General features: G+C 54.0%; 1 protein-coding gene across 1 annotated transcript in view; it reads right to left on the reverse strand.

Annotated features, from left to right (window-relative positions):
* The window catches only part of CCDC13 (coiled-coil domain containing 13), a 34,977-nt gene extending 20,442 nt beyond the window's left edge, over positions 1–14,535 (reverse strand). The window contains exons 1-6 of the mRNA XM_054594493.1: positions 14,315–14,535; positions 12,387–12,535; positions 8,736–8,878; positions 7,080–7,169; positions 3,216–3,332; positions 1,902–2,006 (exon numbers count right to left, since the gene is read on the reverse strand). Of these exons, the coding sequence (XP_054450468.1) occupies positions 1,902–2,006; positions 3,216–3,332; positions 7,080–7,169; positions 8,736–8,878; positions 12,387–12,535; positions 14,315–14,535 (825 nt within the window). The remainder of the gene's footprint in view (positions 1–1,901; positions 2,007–3,215; positions 3,333–7,079; positions 7,170–8,735; positions 8,879–12,386; positions 12,536–14,314) is intronic.
* Positions 14,536–17,928: the final 3,393 nt, after the last annotated feature.

A 17,928-nucleotide genomic window follows, 5' to 3' on the forward strand; every position in this document is an offset into this window, starting at 1 on the left:
AAACTTCACAGTAAATGAAAAAGATCACCCCATCTCTGAGGATTCTGAGGCTGAGAAGCAGACATGTGGCCCCAGGAACCCAGGAGGGAGAGGGTCTCAGTACAAGGAAGGACTGTGACAGACAGACCACCCAAGATGTGCTATGCTCCTCGGGAGGCCCCGGGTGCCTGGGCACTGGCAAGAGCTGCAGCAGAGGGCGCGGGCAGGGCCTGGGGGCTGAGAGACCAGCTCAAAGCCTCACCGGCTGTGTGACAGCGCAGAGGTTGCTCAGGCCTCTCATCTGCAAAGTGGCCCTAAGGGTCCACCTTGACAACGCTGAATGCTGATCATGCTATTACAAGTGTCCTGAACTTGTCTGAGCCCGGGAATCTGCAAGATGCTTCTTGGAATGACAAATCTTGGGGCCCGCTGCAGACCAACACTTCAGAGCCCCAGGGGCAGGACCTGGGGACCTGTGTTTTAAACAAGTGCTACGGGTGCTATTTAGGATTGGGCAACTTTGAGAAACCCTAAGGTGGCCCGGCGAAGCCCTCAGCACAGAGTCCAGTCCTCAAAGTCTCTTGTCACGGCAAGTGGCTGGTAGGTGGCATCCCACAGAACGTTGGCTTTACCACACTGGGGTTAAAGTGGGTAATTCCTAGGGTCCTTCTAACCCTGGTTCCCATGTCGACAAACATAAATGGGGGAACAAAGTTGGGTAAACCTGAGCAGAGGCGCAAAGGTCACTGGGCTCGCTAGTAAAGGGCAGTGTGTGAACACACGTGGCAGCGCCCTCGTGTGGCCTTGTGTGGTCATCCCATTAAGCATTAAAGAAACAGGGTGGGTTACTTCTAATAATTTATTTACACAATTTAACAACAATAATTAATGTGCTGAGTGTTTATTATGTCCAAGCACTGTGCTTTACATGTGTTGTTTCATTTAACCCTCAAAAAACCCACAAGAAAAATACCACACCGTCATCTCCCTTTACCGGGGAGGAGACTAGACGCAGGCACAGAGGTGTGATCTGCCGGAGGTCACGGAACTTGTAGATCAGTGACTCAGGCCAGACACTGGCTCAGGTCTGCTGAACTCTGGGGCCACACACCAGTCATTGATTACAGTTCTTGGGAGGCCTTTGCCCCCTTCATGTTGGCTTCAAGGATCCTCCGGGAAAACCCAAGGACAAAAGCCACCCAGGGGGCTGCAGCTCTGATGCCCTTGGGGTGAAGGCAAAGTGCTGGCAACTGGAGCAGTTACACATCGATGGGGATTTCTTGGTTTGAAGGCAAAAGAACCACAACTAACCTGGGTACAGCGCTTCCTGCGCACCTGGCGGCGTGCTGAGCATTTTACTCCCACTAGCTCATCCCACCATAATCTGCGTTTGGAGCAGGCAGCCAAGGCACAGAGAGATGAAGGCTCTCGCCTGAGGCCACACAGCTGGCAGGCGGGGAGCTGGGGTTTCAGTCGGAGCAGTTGGGCTCTGGGGCCCCTACTCTCAGCCTCTAAGGAGGCTCCAAATATTTAGAACAGGGAGAGGGAGACAAAGCTAAGTTTTTGTTGGGTAATTAAAACTTTTAAAAGTCTACCAGCATCTGGACAAAACTGAAAAAGCCTACAAAGTACGCGAGTCACGCAAATTTACATAAACTCAGGGGGAAAAAATATGCCTGGAGTCAAATAAATCAGAGGCTTTCGTGTTTGTTGAGCACCAGTGCCTGGCACATGGTAACTGTTATGTAAATGCTCATTCATTAAATAACAAATTAAAGTCAGGCTGGGTGGGGAGAATGCAAAACAACGACCCTGCAAGGGGCCTCTTCTTGGCTCCTGGTCTCCTGTGGGCCAGTGGGGGTCTTCCTGGGGCATTCCAAGCCCTGGGTTCTGGGCCAGGAGAAGTCTGACAACTCACTCACCTTGCTCTGCAAAACGAGAATTTGCTGGGCCCGACCCCTCCAGGTCCCCGGCGAGGACAGAAGCTGCTGGACGTTCACATCTTCCCCAACCTCGCTGGCCAAAGCCTGAAAAGGGCGGGGCCATCCGTGAGGCCTGGAGAGGGGGCCCCAGCCCAGCCCCAGGGCTGCTGCCCATGCAGAGGCTCCCAGAAAGCCCGGACTCTGCCTGCCCTACCTTCCTCCTGCCCCAAAGGCCAGCCCACCGGGCTCCAAGTGCAGCTCTCCCTGGGAAAGCAGCGGACCCCTTGTCCCCAGCATTTCTTGGCGATGCTCAGAGCAGACAAGGAACTGCCGACAAGGCCCAGATGGGGCCCCACACTCTTGACATATTCTGGGATGAGTGAACCACAAGACTGACCAAGACCTGCTTCCTTAATTTGTTCACGGTCACCTGGAACTGAGCTCATTCTGGATGGCTCCAGGAAGTGCATTGCCACAGGGTCTCGCTCTCTGTGAAAAGCCCCCGGCAAGGGGCCATGTCTGAGAGCAGCGAGGACGAGGGCTTCTGAATGTCACTCAGGGACATCGGGTTCCAGAAGGGCCCGGCGCTGTGGCTGTGGACGGGAGGTGCTCAGGCCCCACCTCTAGGCTTTGTGGTGGAAACAACACGCTCAGCGTGGGCCCTGGGCCCCTCCGAAGCCTGTCACGGAAACCTGAGCTGGTGAACCCAGTCTCTGGGGCTCGTTTCTACAATAGAACACTGTTTTGGAAATCTTGGCTGGCCCGAGTGGTTCCAGCAGGAAAGACAAACGCCAGAGAATTTGCTGTGTAAATACAAATAAATAATGAACCAGCTGGGCCTGCATCCCGAGTCTGAGGATTTTCCTTTGAAAGGGGCCTTTAATACACAAACAACCTATTCATTTTCTAATATTACAGACAGCAGAGGACAAGAGGCAGGTCTTGCCAGGCTTCCAAGTCCAAGGTGGCTTACGGAGGAGAGACCCCTGACCTGTGGGGGTGCATGCGGCACAGGGAAGGTTTTTGGGACTCCGGCTTGGGGGATGGCACTGTCCACCCCGGCCGGCAGCTGGCTGGGCACAATGGGGCACATGCACAGGGCCCCTCAGGAGGCCAGCAAGCCCCTCACCGAACGGGTCTGTTTCTGGGGCTGGTAGACGGATGCCCCTGGACCTGGAGCTCGACCCAGAGCAAGCAGCATGATGCGCATGGGGCCAAGCCTTCTCTAGCCCCTGAATGGGACCCATTGTCCCTGTCATGTCCCTTCCTGAGCCTGTCCCAGCCAAGAAGACCTGAAGCCTGGCCCTGAAATACCTTCTGGGCCATCCGGAGCTCCTGCCTCAGGGACTGGACCTGGTTGCGGAGGTCACTCATCTTCAGGTTGGCAGCCGCCAGCTTGTCCTGCAAGGCCTTCACCTCTGGGGCCTCGGGCTGGTGGGGAAAGACGGGATGGAGAGCAGTCACTTGATGCCTCCACAGTGGGAATGACCACAGCCCCCGTCCATCCACGCATGTGCTGGGTGCCACGCTAAGTGCTCAGCAAGGAGCAACTCACTCAGTCCTCACACACCCCTGAGAGGGAGGTTCTCCCCTTGGCCCCTCAGAGATGCAACGCAGAGGCTGCTGGAGGGTGAGTCCCCTTGGCGTGGGGTACCCGGCTGGGAAGGGCGGCGGGGGGGTGGGGCGTGAGTGCTGGCGGCCCCACTCTGGGAGCTGAGCCCTTTGCTCAGAGTGTGGCACATACATCGACACATGTGGTGGCCGCAGAGGGAGAGGCTCTGGAGGAGGCCCGCAGGCTCCGCACCTCCCGGGCCCTTCGTGGGTATGGACTCCCTGCTGCGCTCAGACACTAGAGACCGGAGGCCGGCCTCACAGCCCATCCACCTTCACTCAGAACAAAGAGGGAACCGGTTCCTTTGCAGAAGGCAACGCCGGCTTGGCAGGAGGGCACACCCATCCAAACTCGGGTCCTCCCCCTCCTGGGATCCTCAGGTTGGGCCTTGGGCTCCCTTTCCTGGCAGTGAGCGCATTGGACAGAAACAAGGACCCCATTTAAACCCCACATGCTCCATTTCTGTGGCTCGAAGAGCTGCAGCAACCAAGAAAACTCTTAGAAATTTTTTCAAAAAAAATGTTTGATTTAAATTATTTGAATGCTGCCCATTTCTCTTTCTTCAGTAAATGTTCCTAAGACTTGAAGACGTTGGGCGGGAAAGGTAGGCCAAGTTCAGCCCATTCAAACCCCTTCCTAAAGTGAGGAACATAAGGCTCGGAGAGGGGATGCCACCTGCCCTGGGCACACAGCTGGCCGGCGGGGAACGGGGGTCGGGGGAGGCTCAGGGCCAGCCCCTTCCCCTGCACTGGCTGACTCTCCCCTCCCCCCCAAGGCTGTGGCTGACGCCAGGCATCGTGGCAGCAGGAATGGAGGTTGGTGGGCTGAGCATCCCATCCAGCAATGACACCGAGACCGAGACCGTCTGCTCCTGTCCCAACAGACCAGGTGGGCTGGACTTCTGGGAAGCAGGGTGGCAACTGCAGTGGCTTTCTGAGTTTTCCTGAGCGGCTCAGTGTGAAAGCAGATCTGAGCAGACGGGGTCTGGGACGGTCCGTGGACCCCAAAGGCTCTGGGTAGTGGGGCGGTGCGGGGGGAACCCCGGGCCAGGGAAGGAGACCCTGACAGCCGGTCCAGAAAGCCTGGCCACCCCTGGTTTCCTCATCTATGCGATGGGTACAAAATACTTCCCTGTCCTGCTTCCACAGCGCCACCCTGAGGCTAAATATAATAACCAACGTGAACAGAGTCTGTAAGCTGGGAATTTATATAAAAACCAAACGTATCTTTTTTTCAATCCATTTTTTTCATGTCCTTCCATCTGGCCGTCTGCCACCCCACCTCATTGTGGTTGGGCGCTGTCTACTCCCTGCCACCTTGCTGCTTTGAATCTGCCCGGAGATGGGCAGCAACCTGATCCCCACCTGCCAGATCTTGGCGCCATGAGCCCCGCCGACGTTGCGGGTGGGGATGCGGCAGCTGGGAGAGTGCCTGAGCCTCCCACGTGCCCACTGCGGCCCTGCTCCCAGCACGGGACCAGCACGCAGAGAGGACCTGGACCTAGAACCCCGTTTCCTCATCTGTAAAATGGGGGTAAGCACAACCAGCCTCCGTGTGTGCTGATAGGATAGCACGTGTAAGGGTGCTGTGGGGGCAGACCTGACGGAGGGCCGCGCCGGGCGCCTCCGCTGCCGCGGGCGCGCAGCTGGCGGAGGGGCAGAGGGCCCAATGGTGCTGTGATCGGGGCTGGGCCCACGTGCACGCACAGCCCTTGCCGCTCCGCTGCCGGCCGGGTCCTCCCCTCCTGGGCAGCGGGGCCATCCCTACCCCCTGCCACTTCGGAGCTGTTTCCTCCCAGAGTGAAATTCCACAGGCTTTGTGGGGGGCTTAGGTAGGGGCTGTGATCTTTGAGAACATAACTGAAACCCAGCCCGTGGGGAGCACGCAATGCCAGCGCCACTCACGCCAGCGGCCCCAGGGAGGGAGGCCCCCCCTGTTGCTCGGCTCCAGATGGACTCGCAGCTCTGGGGCCGCGGTGCAGGGCGAGCCTGTAGGCCTCCGCAGTGCGGAACAGTCCACGGAGGGGCGCTGTCGCTTTTGTTCTCTCTCTGATCAGAAGAGGCCCAGAAAAAGCACATGGCACTGATGGATCGAGCCTGACAGCCCATCACCCACTCTCCTGTCAGAAACCTGCCAGGCTCCCTGCAGCCGCAGAAGAAGGCTGGAAGGGCTACTCCAGCTGCCAGTCGAGGCCGCCGTCCATGGTGGCCCCACCCCGCTGTCTCTGCCTCTCGTTCCCCTTTTCCCCTCCCGGGCCCTGGGCCGCAGCCGAGCGTCATCCAGCTGACACCCTGCGAGCAAAGACGATAGAAGTACTGACGGCTTCTGGCCTGAACCTTGGCTTGCCTGACGGAAGCCCCTCCCCTTTCCCCCAGCAAGGCCGCCCTCCAAAACCCCCTTCCATGTCCCCTCCCAGCCACCTCAGGCAAGGGACACGCTCCCTCTGTGACCTCAGAGCCCGGGCCTCTCTCGGAAGGCCCTGTCCCCCTCCTTCCTTCAATATGGCCGCTCATCTCTCCCCTTGGACTCCCCACTGGACAGAGGCCCTGTCTGATTCTCTGGGTCGCAGGGCTCGGCAAGGGCCTGGACAAGCACTTTCCCATCCAGGGCAGCCCCAGTCAGGGTCAGGCAGATGGCTGTGCTCCACGCTCTGGATAAACCAGGTGCTGCCCAGCATGTGCCCCGGAGCCAGAAAGGCCCTGATCACTCCGGCCAGCCCTGCTGAGAGCGGCGCCCCTCTTTTGCGCCCCCCAACCCCCTGACAATGAGTAGGTTTACACAAGACCAGCCCTCAGGAGGCACGTCTCCCCCCTGGAGTCCGAGGCACCCGTCGCTGCACACCAAGGACAGAATTCTCCTCGGGACAGGCACAAAGCCACTCGGTCCTGAGGTGCAGGCAGCCGGGAGGAGGGGCCGGGAAAGGAGCCCTGGGTGGGAGTCCTGAGGCTTGGACCCCTGGATGGCCCACTGGTCTGGCTTCCCAAGAAAACCCCTGGGAGGCTGCCTGGGGTGCTCTTGAGACTCTGGTGCAACCTCCTGTCTGGCCTGGGCTCCATGCTCCTCCCTGGTAGCCCGTGGGGCCAGGCTGCCTTCTTCCCTGCGGGTGCAGTTCACACCTCCCGGGTCTCATCGACTGCTGCTTGGACGGACTCTTGGGACGACACAACTTAAACCGACCCCCAAAGCAGGGCTCCGGGAGCAGTACTGAGCGCCTGCTTCTGGGGTGAGGTAGAGGTGGGGTGTCTCCCCAGCGGGCTGAGGGCAAGGGGCCAGCTGGACCAGGCCCTCCCTCCTGGTCCTGAAATTCTAGGGTTCCAGCGTCCTCCGGCCCCTCCTGACCCCCCTCTCCGGGGACCGAATCAGAGTGAGACCCTCACGGGCCTCCGCTGGGCATTCCTGGCTTGATTACTGTCCCTGATGTCTGTCTTGGGGATCCTGCGATGGTGGCACTGGCTCCCCCGTGGGGTGGAGGTGGACCCTGGGCAGAGACCCCCACATTCCATGGAAGGGGGCGGCCTTGGCCGGCGGCTGCCTCGCTGACTCCCCAGCACAGAAGAGAATCATACCAAGGCTTTGCTTCCCATTGGGGCCCTCGGCAGCTTAGCTCCTGCGTCGGTGGCGCCCTTGGCCGGCGGCCTGGCCAGGGCCGTCTGCAGCTGAAAAAGCAAACCTCACACTTAATATTTAATTCTGCTCAGCAATTGCCCCACTGCCCCTTCAAAGTGCCCCGGTGCCGCTCTTAGGTGCGCGGTCACCGATGGCAGTGGTTACCTTTCCGCGCACGTTAGGGTCACCAGTGGAAGAATCTCATTTACTAACTCAGCGATGGGAGAAGGTTTAACAGACTGTCTGCCTGTCTCCCCAGTCACACAGGGAGCAGCCCCGGGATTCACCAACAGCTTAATAAGTAGCATCCTGGAGTTCTAAGGACAGTCTGGGGGCAGTGGGTGAAGGAATCACAGGCTTCAGGCTTCAGACAAGCAGACACTGAGGAACCTGCTGCTTGGGCCCACGGCCCCGGGGGCCATGACCGGCTCCGGATGCAGACAGCCAACGGGCCCTTTATTGGTTTCCCCATTGCTCCTCACACAAAGACCATGACCTGTCTAACGAGGCTGGGCACGGCCCCCCTCCGGCTCTGTGACCTCATCTGGTTCCACTCTCGGCCACGGCCACGCTGGCCTCCTCTCAGACCTTCTTCCCCGCCCTTCTTCGCCCTGAGGGGCCCTCTGCAGGGCAGCCCCTTCCCCACCTCTCCGAGTCTGCCCCGTCCATCTGGCAGGGACCCGTGCAGGCTCCTCCTTCAAGAGGCCCGGGGTGCTGGTCTCGCTCCCAGGAGGCCAAGGGCCAGGCCTGTTTTGCTCCCCAGAGTCTCCCTGGGGCCTGGCACAGTGCCTGGGATGGTTCTCCAAATATGTGTTGGAGAACAAGCTCTGACCCCGCGCCGAGCACAATGGCTGGGGAGAGTTTTGGAGAGCGACAAGACTGGACCTGAAATCCGGCACCACCACATACTGGGTGACTCAGAAGACTCTTAACCTCTTCCGGCTTTGGCTCCTTCAGCCATAAAAGGAGAAGCTACGTAGGTTCTGTCTGGCACAGGGATCCCATTCTAGCTCCTAAGGGACCGTGAACTGCTTGGGCTGCACCTTTGCCCGACCGGGGGGCTTTGTGACTAGCTGTGGGAGGGCAGGGGGCAGCAGAAAGGGGAAGATGGATGGTAGGGAGAGCTAGTGGTAGCAAGTGGTAGAGTGCTCCTGGCTCTAGATTCCCTGTTCATGCATTTAACAAGCATTTATCTAGTGCTGACTGCATGCTAGGTCCTGTTCTAAGTGTTTTACAATGTGCTGTCATTTAGTCCTCAGAAAACCTTGGGGTGAGTGCTCTGATCTCTGCCATGTGACAGCCCGGGGCACAGAGCATTTGCAACTTGCTCCAAGTCACAAAGCAAGTCAGGGATGGAGCTGAGATCTGCACCCAGGCAGCTGGTCCCCAACGCCATGTCCTCACCTCTATGCCAGGCTGCCCCTCCGAGACCTGTGTCCCTCACTACCTAACACACTTTCCCCTCTCAGGAGGTGACCGCGACTGGGACACTCATTGCAAACACTGACCCACAGGCCCTACAGAAGGACCCAAAGCACCTAAGCGTGGCTCCCCTCCGGAGGGGTGGCCCAGGGGCTGAGTCCCCTCCAGAGGCGGGAATGACCGGGGCCCCTCACTTCCTGCTCCAGTTCCTGGACGCGATAGCTCAGCTGCTTCACTCTGGTTTTCGCAGCCTCTGACTCTGCCATCAGCACCCGGTTCTTTTTGGACAACTCGACGATTCTGGTGGCGATCACATCCCCAGCCACACCGGCTGTCCCTAAAATGAAGGGAAATGGTGAGGTCGCTTAAAAACACGGGCAACACAGCCAACTTGTGCTACACCACCAGCAGCCAGGGTTTTTAAAGCTGAGGCTGCTTGGCGTGATGCTCATGGAAGGACAGGGGCACTTCAGGAACGTCACCCCACACCGAGGCGCCCTGACCTCCACCCCCAGCGAGTAGAAGGCAGCCGCTCGGAGACTCAGCGTGTTCTAGGAAAATTATAAAATCAGGATGCAGAGCTTTATTTTATGGGAAATAAGCTTATTGTGCCAGTTCTTCATGCCTTCCTCAGTGACAAGTTACACAGCCACACCTTACGCCCCCCCAGTGAGAAGCGGGTCCCCAGGCCTGCCTGACTCTGGGCTCAGCCAAGGACTCGTTTTGGCCAATGGAACGTTAGCAGACAAGGTGTAGGTGAAGGCTCGCAAAGCTCCTATGCAGGTAAACTCGCCCTTTTTGCTTATGTCCCCTCCACAGGGATGGCACACCCAGGACAGCTGGCTGGGCCCAGGAAGAGGAAGAGAGACACATGGAACAAAGCTGACCCACCCTAGCCAAGCCTGGCCTGGATCAGCAGGTCCCCAACCAACCCCCAGGTGTTGGAGCTATATCGACGCTCACTGCCGAATGCTGCTGAGATTGTGTGGTTGCTTCTTCCCGGAGTTCTGTGGTAACACCTAATAATACAAATGCATGTCTTCACCTAGTTTCTACAAAGTGCTGAATACTCTGGGTGTTAAGGATTCAATGGTGAATAGAGAAGGCTTACAGATAATAAAAAAAACAAACACAAATGTATTCTAATACCTGGGAGGAATAAATGGTATGAAATAAACTGACGCTGGGCAAGGGGATGAGAGCGATGGGGTGGTGGCATTTCAGGAGTGGTCAGGAAAGGCCTCCCTGAGGAGGCCACGTGTGAACAGAGGCCTGGCTGAATGGAGCGAGGGACCTGCCATGCAGAAGAGTGTTCTCAGCAGGGGAAACAGCAAGTGCAAAGGTTCGGAGGCAGGCAAGTGCATGGAGGGCCGGAGGAGGCAGCTGGAAGGCAAGGCAAGGGCAGGAGGCTGGAGAAGGGGTGGCCGGAGGGCTGTAAACGTGGCGGTGTGGGGCCCCACAGAAGGCGGGCGGCGGGGGCTGGCCCCGCGCGGCCACTGGGCAGCTTTGCAGTCCTGTGCCTTCCCTGGAGGGCGGCTTCCCAGCTGCGCAAAGGCAGCTTTGGCTGGATGGTCTGCACGTTCCCTGAATGCTTGTGACGCTCCAGCCCTGGGTCCTTGGCAGAGACACATGATTTTCCTTTATTGTTGCATGCTTGAAATTCTTCATCATAAAAAGTTACTTAAAGTTAAAAAACAAAAATGACTGCTTTTGAGACTGTAATGTGCCTGAGAACAAGACCGAGGTAGAAGGTGAACAAATTTACTTGAAGGTTTTCAACCCAACTCAGCCCGGGCTCGCGCCGCCGGCCTGGGCCTGGCAACGAGGAAGACAACCAGCAGCAGCTGCCCTCAGCCACCTCACATCCGCAGAACAGGATGAGGACAGACAGGACAAAGAGCTCAGGACACAGGGAGGAAGCTGGGCCTAGAGGTACGACAGTCCAGTGGTGAGTCTTCCGGGTTATGTCTTCTCCCAGGACTCAAAAGCAGTACAAATCCTGGAACCTGACATCAGAGAGAGGTCTAACGTGAGCCGCCTCCAATCCCAAGGCAGCAAGGGGAGCTCGCGGACAAAGGGAAACATCCTCTGGGGATTTTTTCTGAGTCTCACCAACGCTGTTGCCAGACAGGCCCCACTCTTGAGCCGCCACCGCTGATAAGGGGGCCGCAGCGAAGGGGCTGCACAGAGATGCGCAGGGTCTGGGTAGATACGGCAGACCGCTTTGGTCTCCTCACGTTCTTCACAATATGTCTAATGCTTGAAGGCAAATACGGCACCCCGGTCTGATGGGATTTTCAATATATAGAAATAATAAATACAAAAGCTGCAACAGAGTGGGGAGGATAAAGGGACCCATGTGGAGGTAGGGTTTCTTCATTCCCCTTGGAGTGGCAAACTATGAATTCTAAGTAGACTGTGGAAAGCTAAGTTTGGAACCACCAGAGCAATCACAAATAAATAGTACCCAAGAAATGTAGTCTGAAAAACTAAACTATAACAATCACTAAAATTCCTATCAGCTGCCAGCAGTCACTTGTGGCCTCATTTAAAAACATGAGCTGGGCCAGACCTTTCTCTTCCACATGTGAAGCTGGACATCAGACATGGTGACTTCAGAGAATGAACTGGACTCTAAGAGGAGAGGTGAAGGGGGAGCTGGGGCGGGCAGCCAGGCGAGGCCGCGTGCCGGCTGGGAGCGCGCGGGAGCGCGGGCGGGCTGGGCAGAGAGGGCAGCCCCGGCTCTGGGGTCCCGGGCTTCCTGCTCTCCCTGGAGCCCAGTCGGCTTCTCTGTAGCCTGGCAAAGGGCAACCTGCCCCTTCGTATCTGAACCCTGAGTGCGTCTCTGTCCTCAGAACACAAAGCCGGGTCTTCGATGTTTTGTTTTAGGCAGCAAAGGCCGAAGCACGGAGGGAGGCAGAGTGGACCACCAGGAGTCGCTAGGACACCCACATCCCTTGCAGTGTAATTCGGCGGGGTGCCTCTGGGCGGGTGTACCTGCCCTTAAAGGCATTCCTGATCACAGGCAGGGAGGGGCGCCCTGGCAGATGCGGGGTGAGGCCAGCTGCTCCCTGGGATTGCTGAACTGACTTTGTGGTTGATTAGTCAGCTACCTGGGAATTACTCAATGGGCATACCTAGAGCAGAGGCCAAGGTCCCCACGAGATCCATGGGGCCAAGGTCTAGCTCATAACCACAGAGCCAACGTCCAGCCCACACCCCCGGGGCTAAGGTCAATCTTAAACTCACAAAGCCACGGTCCCCCCCAGACCCATGGTGCCAAGGTCTGCACCAACAGAGCCAAGGTCCAGCCCGGACCTGAGGGGCCAAGGTCCATGATAGACTGTGCTGGGTGCTAGGAATTCCCCCAGGAACTGCCAGCTTCCCTGTCTCATCCACCTTTCTGCAACGCAAGTAGAGTAAGTGCCTGTTTCTATGGGGCCTTTTTTACATCTACCATTCAATGCCGGGGCCAGAGCACCAACGAAAAATGGACCCTGCTGGCCCACCGAACACGCAGCGAACACCATGCAGGACCCTATCACGAGTCCCAGCTGCGACCCTGGCGCTGCCTGGAGCCCGCTGCCCCACTCCCTGCTGCTCCCCCATCCCGTTCCCGGCGCGTGGGCCTCCTGGGCCTGCTCCCTTCCTCTGGCCGCTCCCTCGTTTCCGGGAAGCAGCTGGACAAGCTGGACCGCAGCGGCCCCCTGGCACTCTCCCTTGGGCACCTGCCCTCGGAACCTGCTGCTTGCCCTGCTGGGCAGGCTCCGCAGCAGCAGGGCCTGGACTTCAGGGTACCTGGGATTCAGGGCGGGGACAGTTAGTTGCAACAATGGCAGAGCTACCTGTGAAGGCAAATCTGTCCTCTTCTATTTTCTTTTTGAGGTGTTTGATTTCAAAGTCCCTTTCCTTCAGCAGCTTATACAGCCGCCCGTTCTCGTCCACGGTTTCCCTGAGCTGACTGCGGAGCTGTTCAATCTCATCTTCAATCACCCTGCAAGGCAAAGGCCGAGTTGCTGCTTCCTCACAGGGGCCAGGGGCGGGGGTCAGGCCTCCATTGCCCGTGTGTGTTGCGCCTCGTTGGGCACTGGGTGGTGATAAGAACTGGTCTGTGCCAAATAGGAATGAGAAGTTAGCAAAACCTCAATGAGCGGACTGTAACACACTGGTCTCAAAACTAAGTGATTCAGCACAGGCGGGCCACACGCACATGTGCACACACGTGAAAGGAGAAAGGTTTTGAACATGATTTACTGTGGATTCAACAGAGAGCGACATAAAACCCCCGCTTAGAGAGTTTCTTTTACTTTTAAACATCCACAGAACATGCACAAAAATGTATTAATATAGTCTACAAAGGCACTCCTAGCAAATTCCAAATAATGGACATCATACAGACCGTTTTCTTTCACAGCAGTGAACTAAAATTAGAAATCAATACTAAAAATATAGTAAAAATTAAAAAAACAAAACTGCAAGCCTATGTTTGAATTAAAAAAAAACTACTAAATTATTTGTGGGTTAAGAAGAAATCAAAATATGTATTATAAAGCATTTAGAATGGATGGACTGCAGACACAATCGATATCAAAACTTGTGAAATGCAGCTAACATGATACTTAGAAGGAAATTTATAGTCTTCATTGCATATACATATTAGAAGACCAAATAGCATCTGTTCAGAAAATCAGAACAGGTAGTTGGTTGGTTTTCAGTATTATAAATTGCCTGCAAGGCTCTTTTTAGAAGCCAGTTAACACGTGGTGGTGGTCTGCAATGACTTCCATTGTTACAAATGGAACAGACTCTCTAGAGACCATTGCTCAGAAAGTCAATAAGTTTAGGAGTTACAGGTTATTGTCATTTAGATGATAGCTGTTGTTGTTGTTGTGTTGTTGTTAATCCATCAATGGCTCAAGTCTCCATCAAGTCCACTTTCTTGGATTTGGGCAAAGATCACTTGCAAATAGCTCTGGGGTTAACTTACAGCTAATATTTAAGAGCCATATGAATTTTTTCAATTATTGAGAGATCTTTCTTTTTTTTCTCAATGAGCATTTTTAGTAGATGATTTTGAACACTGAGAAGCTATAAGAAGTAGAATTTGAAGATGGAGAAAATAGATTCTAGGTGAAGCCAGAAGCAAAAAGGCAGCTCAACAACTGTTGTGATTTTTATGTAAAAATCACAAGCAGAGAATGTTGTATCAATACAGACTCCTGTTTCCAATAACCAGTATAGGTCAATATAAATCTATGTGATATCAAATTTAGAGCAAGCTGAAAGGGTTCTGGACTCTTTACAACTTTTCCATCAACTAAAAAATAGCAAGGAGCCCACCAAGAGCTTCCTGAGGACAGGCAGGTGTATGTGTTATTATGTCAGGAAAAGGACATTGGAATGGTCCCAGATGAAGATGGACAATGATTTTTGATGAACCGTCAAAGGCAGCCAACTAGCTCCTCAGAAACCCAAACATGGTTTCCATGAGAGACTACAGAAGAAAATCCAAGTGAATAAACCACACCCTGGTGAGTTTCCCAATTTCAATGTGACTTTACATGGTTTTTAAGTACATTTCATATCAAATTTTGTCCACAGGAGTGCAGACCTTCTATCAGATGCAAGAGTCTTCAATAACAACCTCTATGTCAACACCTCTGTGTCTCAAGTTAGAAACGTGCACCTGGTCGACCTGACAGCCTACGGCCGTGTCTCCCTCACCTGCCCACCTCCTTGTGATGCTCCTGGTAGAGTTCAAACTTGCGTTTACCTCTGCTCGAAGCTGTTTTTTGAATTTAGCTCCCCAGCTGGGAAAAGGCTGAGGCCATCGAAGATCTCTAAGGGTTCTTTTGGGTCATCGACTCTGCTGTTGAGGCTCAGTTCCTTTTCCTTCTGTTTCTCCATCCGCTTCTGTAACCTTTTAAGCTGCATCTCCTGCATGGCCTTGAACTGGAGCCGCAAGGTGTCCTGCGAGCCTTCATCTGCTGCCATCTTGCCCTAGGAGTCAGGGGGAGGTGGGGAAGCTTGAGCTGAAGCCAACTCCACAAAGGGCACGTTCCCCAAGAGTGCTCAGTACGTAGTCAGCCTGGCCTACAGCCCGCAACCCTGGAGCTTCCTGCTTAGCTTTGCTTGTGGCCATGTGGAAGCTCGGAAGACCCAGCCTCACTTCGAATCCCCTGAAAGCCAGAGCTGAGCTGAGCACCCTCCTCTGGCCCTGACTGTGCCACCAGACTGTGAATGGCATTGGAATTCTCCCCCATCACTCAGATCCAACACTTCACCCCTTCCTGTCCCGAAAACAGCGGTACTCAACTCCGGCTGAACATTAGAATCTCCTAAAATATACCAAAGCCTGGGCATATCCCTGGACCCATTAAATCCCAATTCCTAGGAATGGGATTCACACATTACTTTTAAAATGGAGGTAAAATTTTGAGGTATAATTTACATACAGTAAAGGGCATAAATCCTGAGTACACAGTTCAGTGAATCTTTACATAAATATACACTCGTCTGGTGAGTGCCAGATCAAGGTGCAGGGTATTACCCGGCCCTGAGCAGGCGACCCTGTACCCTCTCCAGCCCATTGACCCCCAAGGTAAGGGGTTACTCCCGAATAGGTAACCACTATTCTGACCTCTGCCACTCAGGATGAGTTTTATCTGTTTTCTTTTTTAATCAGCTCCATTGAATTGTGATTTACACACAATAAAACATACCAATTTTACATGTGCAAATGAGTGTTGACAGATATAACCTGTGTAAAGCACCATCACCACGGCAGAACACTTCTATGTCACCAGAAATTTCCTCTGGGCCCCTTTGCAACCAATTCCTCTGCCCGTCCCAATCCCAGGCAAACTCTGACCTGCTTTCGTCACTATGCTTTTGCCTTTTCTAGCATTTCATACAACTTGAATCATACAGTAGGCAGTCTTTTATTGCTTTGTTTTGTTTTGTTTTCTTTTGCTTAGCACTGCCTTTTGGAAATTCATCCATGTTGTCGCATGCATCACTAGTTCATTCCTTTTTATTGTGGGTTGTATTCCATTGTATAGATATACCACAGTTTGTTCATATATTCACTCGTTAGTGGACACCTGAGCCATTTCCATTTTTGGCTACCAAGAATAAAGCTGTTACAAATATTCATATACAAGAGTTTTTGTGCAAACATATGTTTTTATTTCTCTTGGGTAAATACTTAGAATTGGAAATGCCTCATTATATGGTAAATTTATGTTAGCTTTATAAGAAACTGCTAAATTGTTTTCCAGAGTTGCAGTACCATTTACATTCCCACCAGTAGTGCATGAGAGTTCCAGTTGCTCCACATTTTTGTCAACACTTAGTATTGTCAGTATAAATTTTAGTCTTTCTAGCGAGTATGTAGTGCTATCTCAATGTGGTTTTAATTTGCATTTTCCTGATGGCAAATTATGTCGAGCATCTTTCCATGTGCTTACTGGCCATTTGCACATCTTCTTTTGTGATGTGTTTGTTCATATTTTTTGCCCATTTAAAAATTGTGTTGTCTACTTATTGAATTTCTTTTTTTAAAAAAGATTTTATTTATTCATTTTTAGAGAGAGGGGAAGGGAGGCGGAAAGAGAGGGAGAGAAACACTGATGTGAGAGGGAACATCGATCCCGTGTGTGCCCTGACCACAGACGGAATCTGCAACCCAGACATGTGCCCTGACTGGGAACCAAACCAGTGACCTTTCTCTTCTCAGGATGATGCCCAACCAACTGAGCCACGCTGCCAGTGCTTACTGAGTTCCCTAAATACTCTGGATGTTTGTCTACTTTTGGGTTTCATGTAAATAGAATAATAGAGCACCAAAGATGGCATTTTAACACTCTCCCCACATGCTTTTAAAGTGCAGCCAATGTTAAGCATCCTTGACTTAAACCAGCCTTGTCACATCATTCATCCACCATCCGATTACTCACAAATCTTGTCGATGCTCCATAAACAAGCCTGTCCCCATCTATCCATCCCCACTGATACCAAGCTTGTTATCATACTCATGGCCACTGCAGGGCGTTCGCACTTGCTGTTCCCCTTCCCTTGCTCACCTTGTCAGCGAGGCCTTCCTCACCACTCTATTGTAGAAAGCATGTGTCCCCGCATCCCATTCCCTTACCCTGTTTTATCTTTCTCCCTCGCACCTAGCTTCGCCTGACACGTTATCTGTCTGTTGATTGCTTCTCTTCCTCCCCGCCAGCCCCGTACTGGCAGGCACTGCGTGATGTTCGCCGCTGGGGTGTAGCAGGCATGGAAGCAAACGAATGGGTAAACGAATGACGGACGAATTTGCCCCAGGACTGCTCACAGGCCCCCACGGCCCTCACTGCCCTCTCCCTCTTCCTGCCTCTCTTGCAGCCTCGCCCGCCTTCATTGACAAACTACTTTCTCTAAAGCACGGCCCGGAGGTGGCCGTGCCCCTGTGCTGAAAGCGTCAGTACACGCCCATGAGCCCCACATCGGAATCCAAAGGCTTGGGGAGGTGTGGCCTCCGTCTCTCCTCCCAGCCTGTTCTCCCCTTAATGCCGGTTTCACCTAGTGTCCCTTTGCTCCTACACCTCCCAGAAAAAAAGCCTGACAAGCTTAAATTTCCACTGAGTCCAGCTTAAACTTTTCTCCCAAGGGCCAGATAGTAAATATTTTAAGCTTTGTGGGCCACGCAGCCTCCATTGCAACGACTGCACTCTGCCGTCGCCGCGAAACCCAGCCACAGGCGAGGCGTCACTAAGTGGGTGTGGCCGCGTTCCACGAAAACTTTATCACCGAAATAGGCGGCGTCCTGGCTTTGGGCTGTGAGCCTTGGTTTGCCAACCCGATTAGAGGAGCTCCACCTGAAAGGGTGTCTAGAGATGGAAGAAAACCCTGCTGGGCCAATTATTTGAATATGTAACTAATAGAGTTTAAAAATAAGTTTGTCCTGTGATCCCTTATTTTTGTAGATTATAAGAAGGGACGACCATATACTTCATTTTCCAAATTGGGTCACCTTGGAGAGTGGAAGAGGGAGCTATTAATAACCATTCTGGGTCAGCAGCGAGTCAGGAAAGCGATGCGGGGGCTGTGACCAGCATGTAAAGCCGCCGTGCCCGCCTGTACTGCTCCCTGGAACGAGCTGGGGTGCTTTAAGGATACGGACGCTGGGTCCCACGCCCGGGAATTCTGATGTCATTGGTCAGGTGCCGCCTGGGCGCTGGATGCTGCTGTGTGGGCTCTCGTGGGAGAAGCCTGGTATGAGAAGCTGAGACGGCACCTGGAGCTGAGGGCGAACTTGGCTTATGTGAGTCTAAAAGATCTCTCCACCTCTCCAGGCCTCAGCCCCTTGCTCGGTAAGCAAGAGATGATGCCGCGGAGGCC

The sequence above is a fragment of the Pteronotus mesoamericanus genome, unplaced genomic scaffold (genome assembly GCF_021234165.1).
Source record: "Pteronotus mesoamericanus isolate MK-2021 breed Mesoamerican mustached bat unplaced genomic scaffold, CSHL_Meso_final scaffold_533, whole genome shotgun sequence".
NCBI lineage: Eukaryota > Metazoa > Chordata > Mammalia > Chiroptera > Mormoopidae > Pteronotus > Pteronotus mesoamericanus.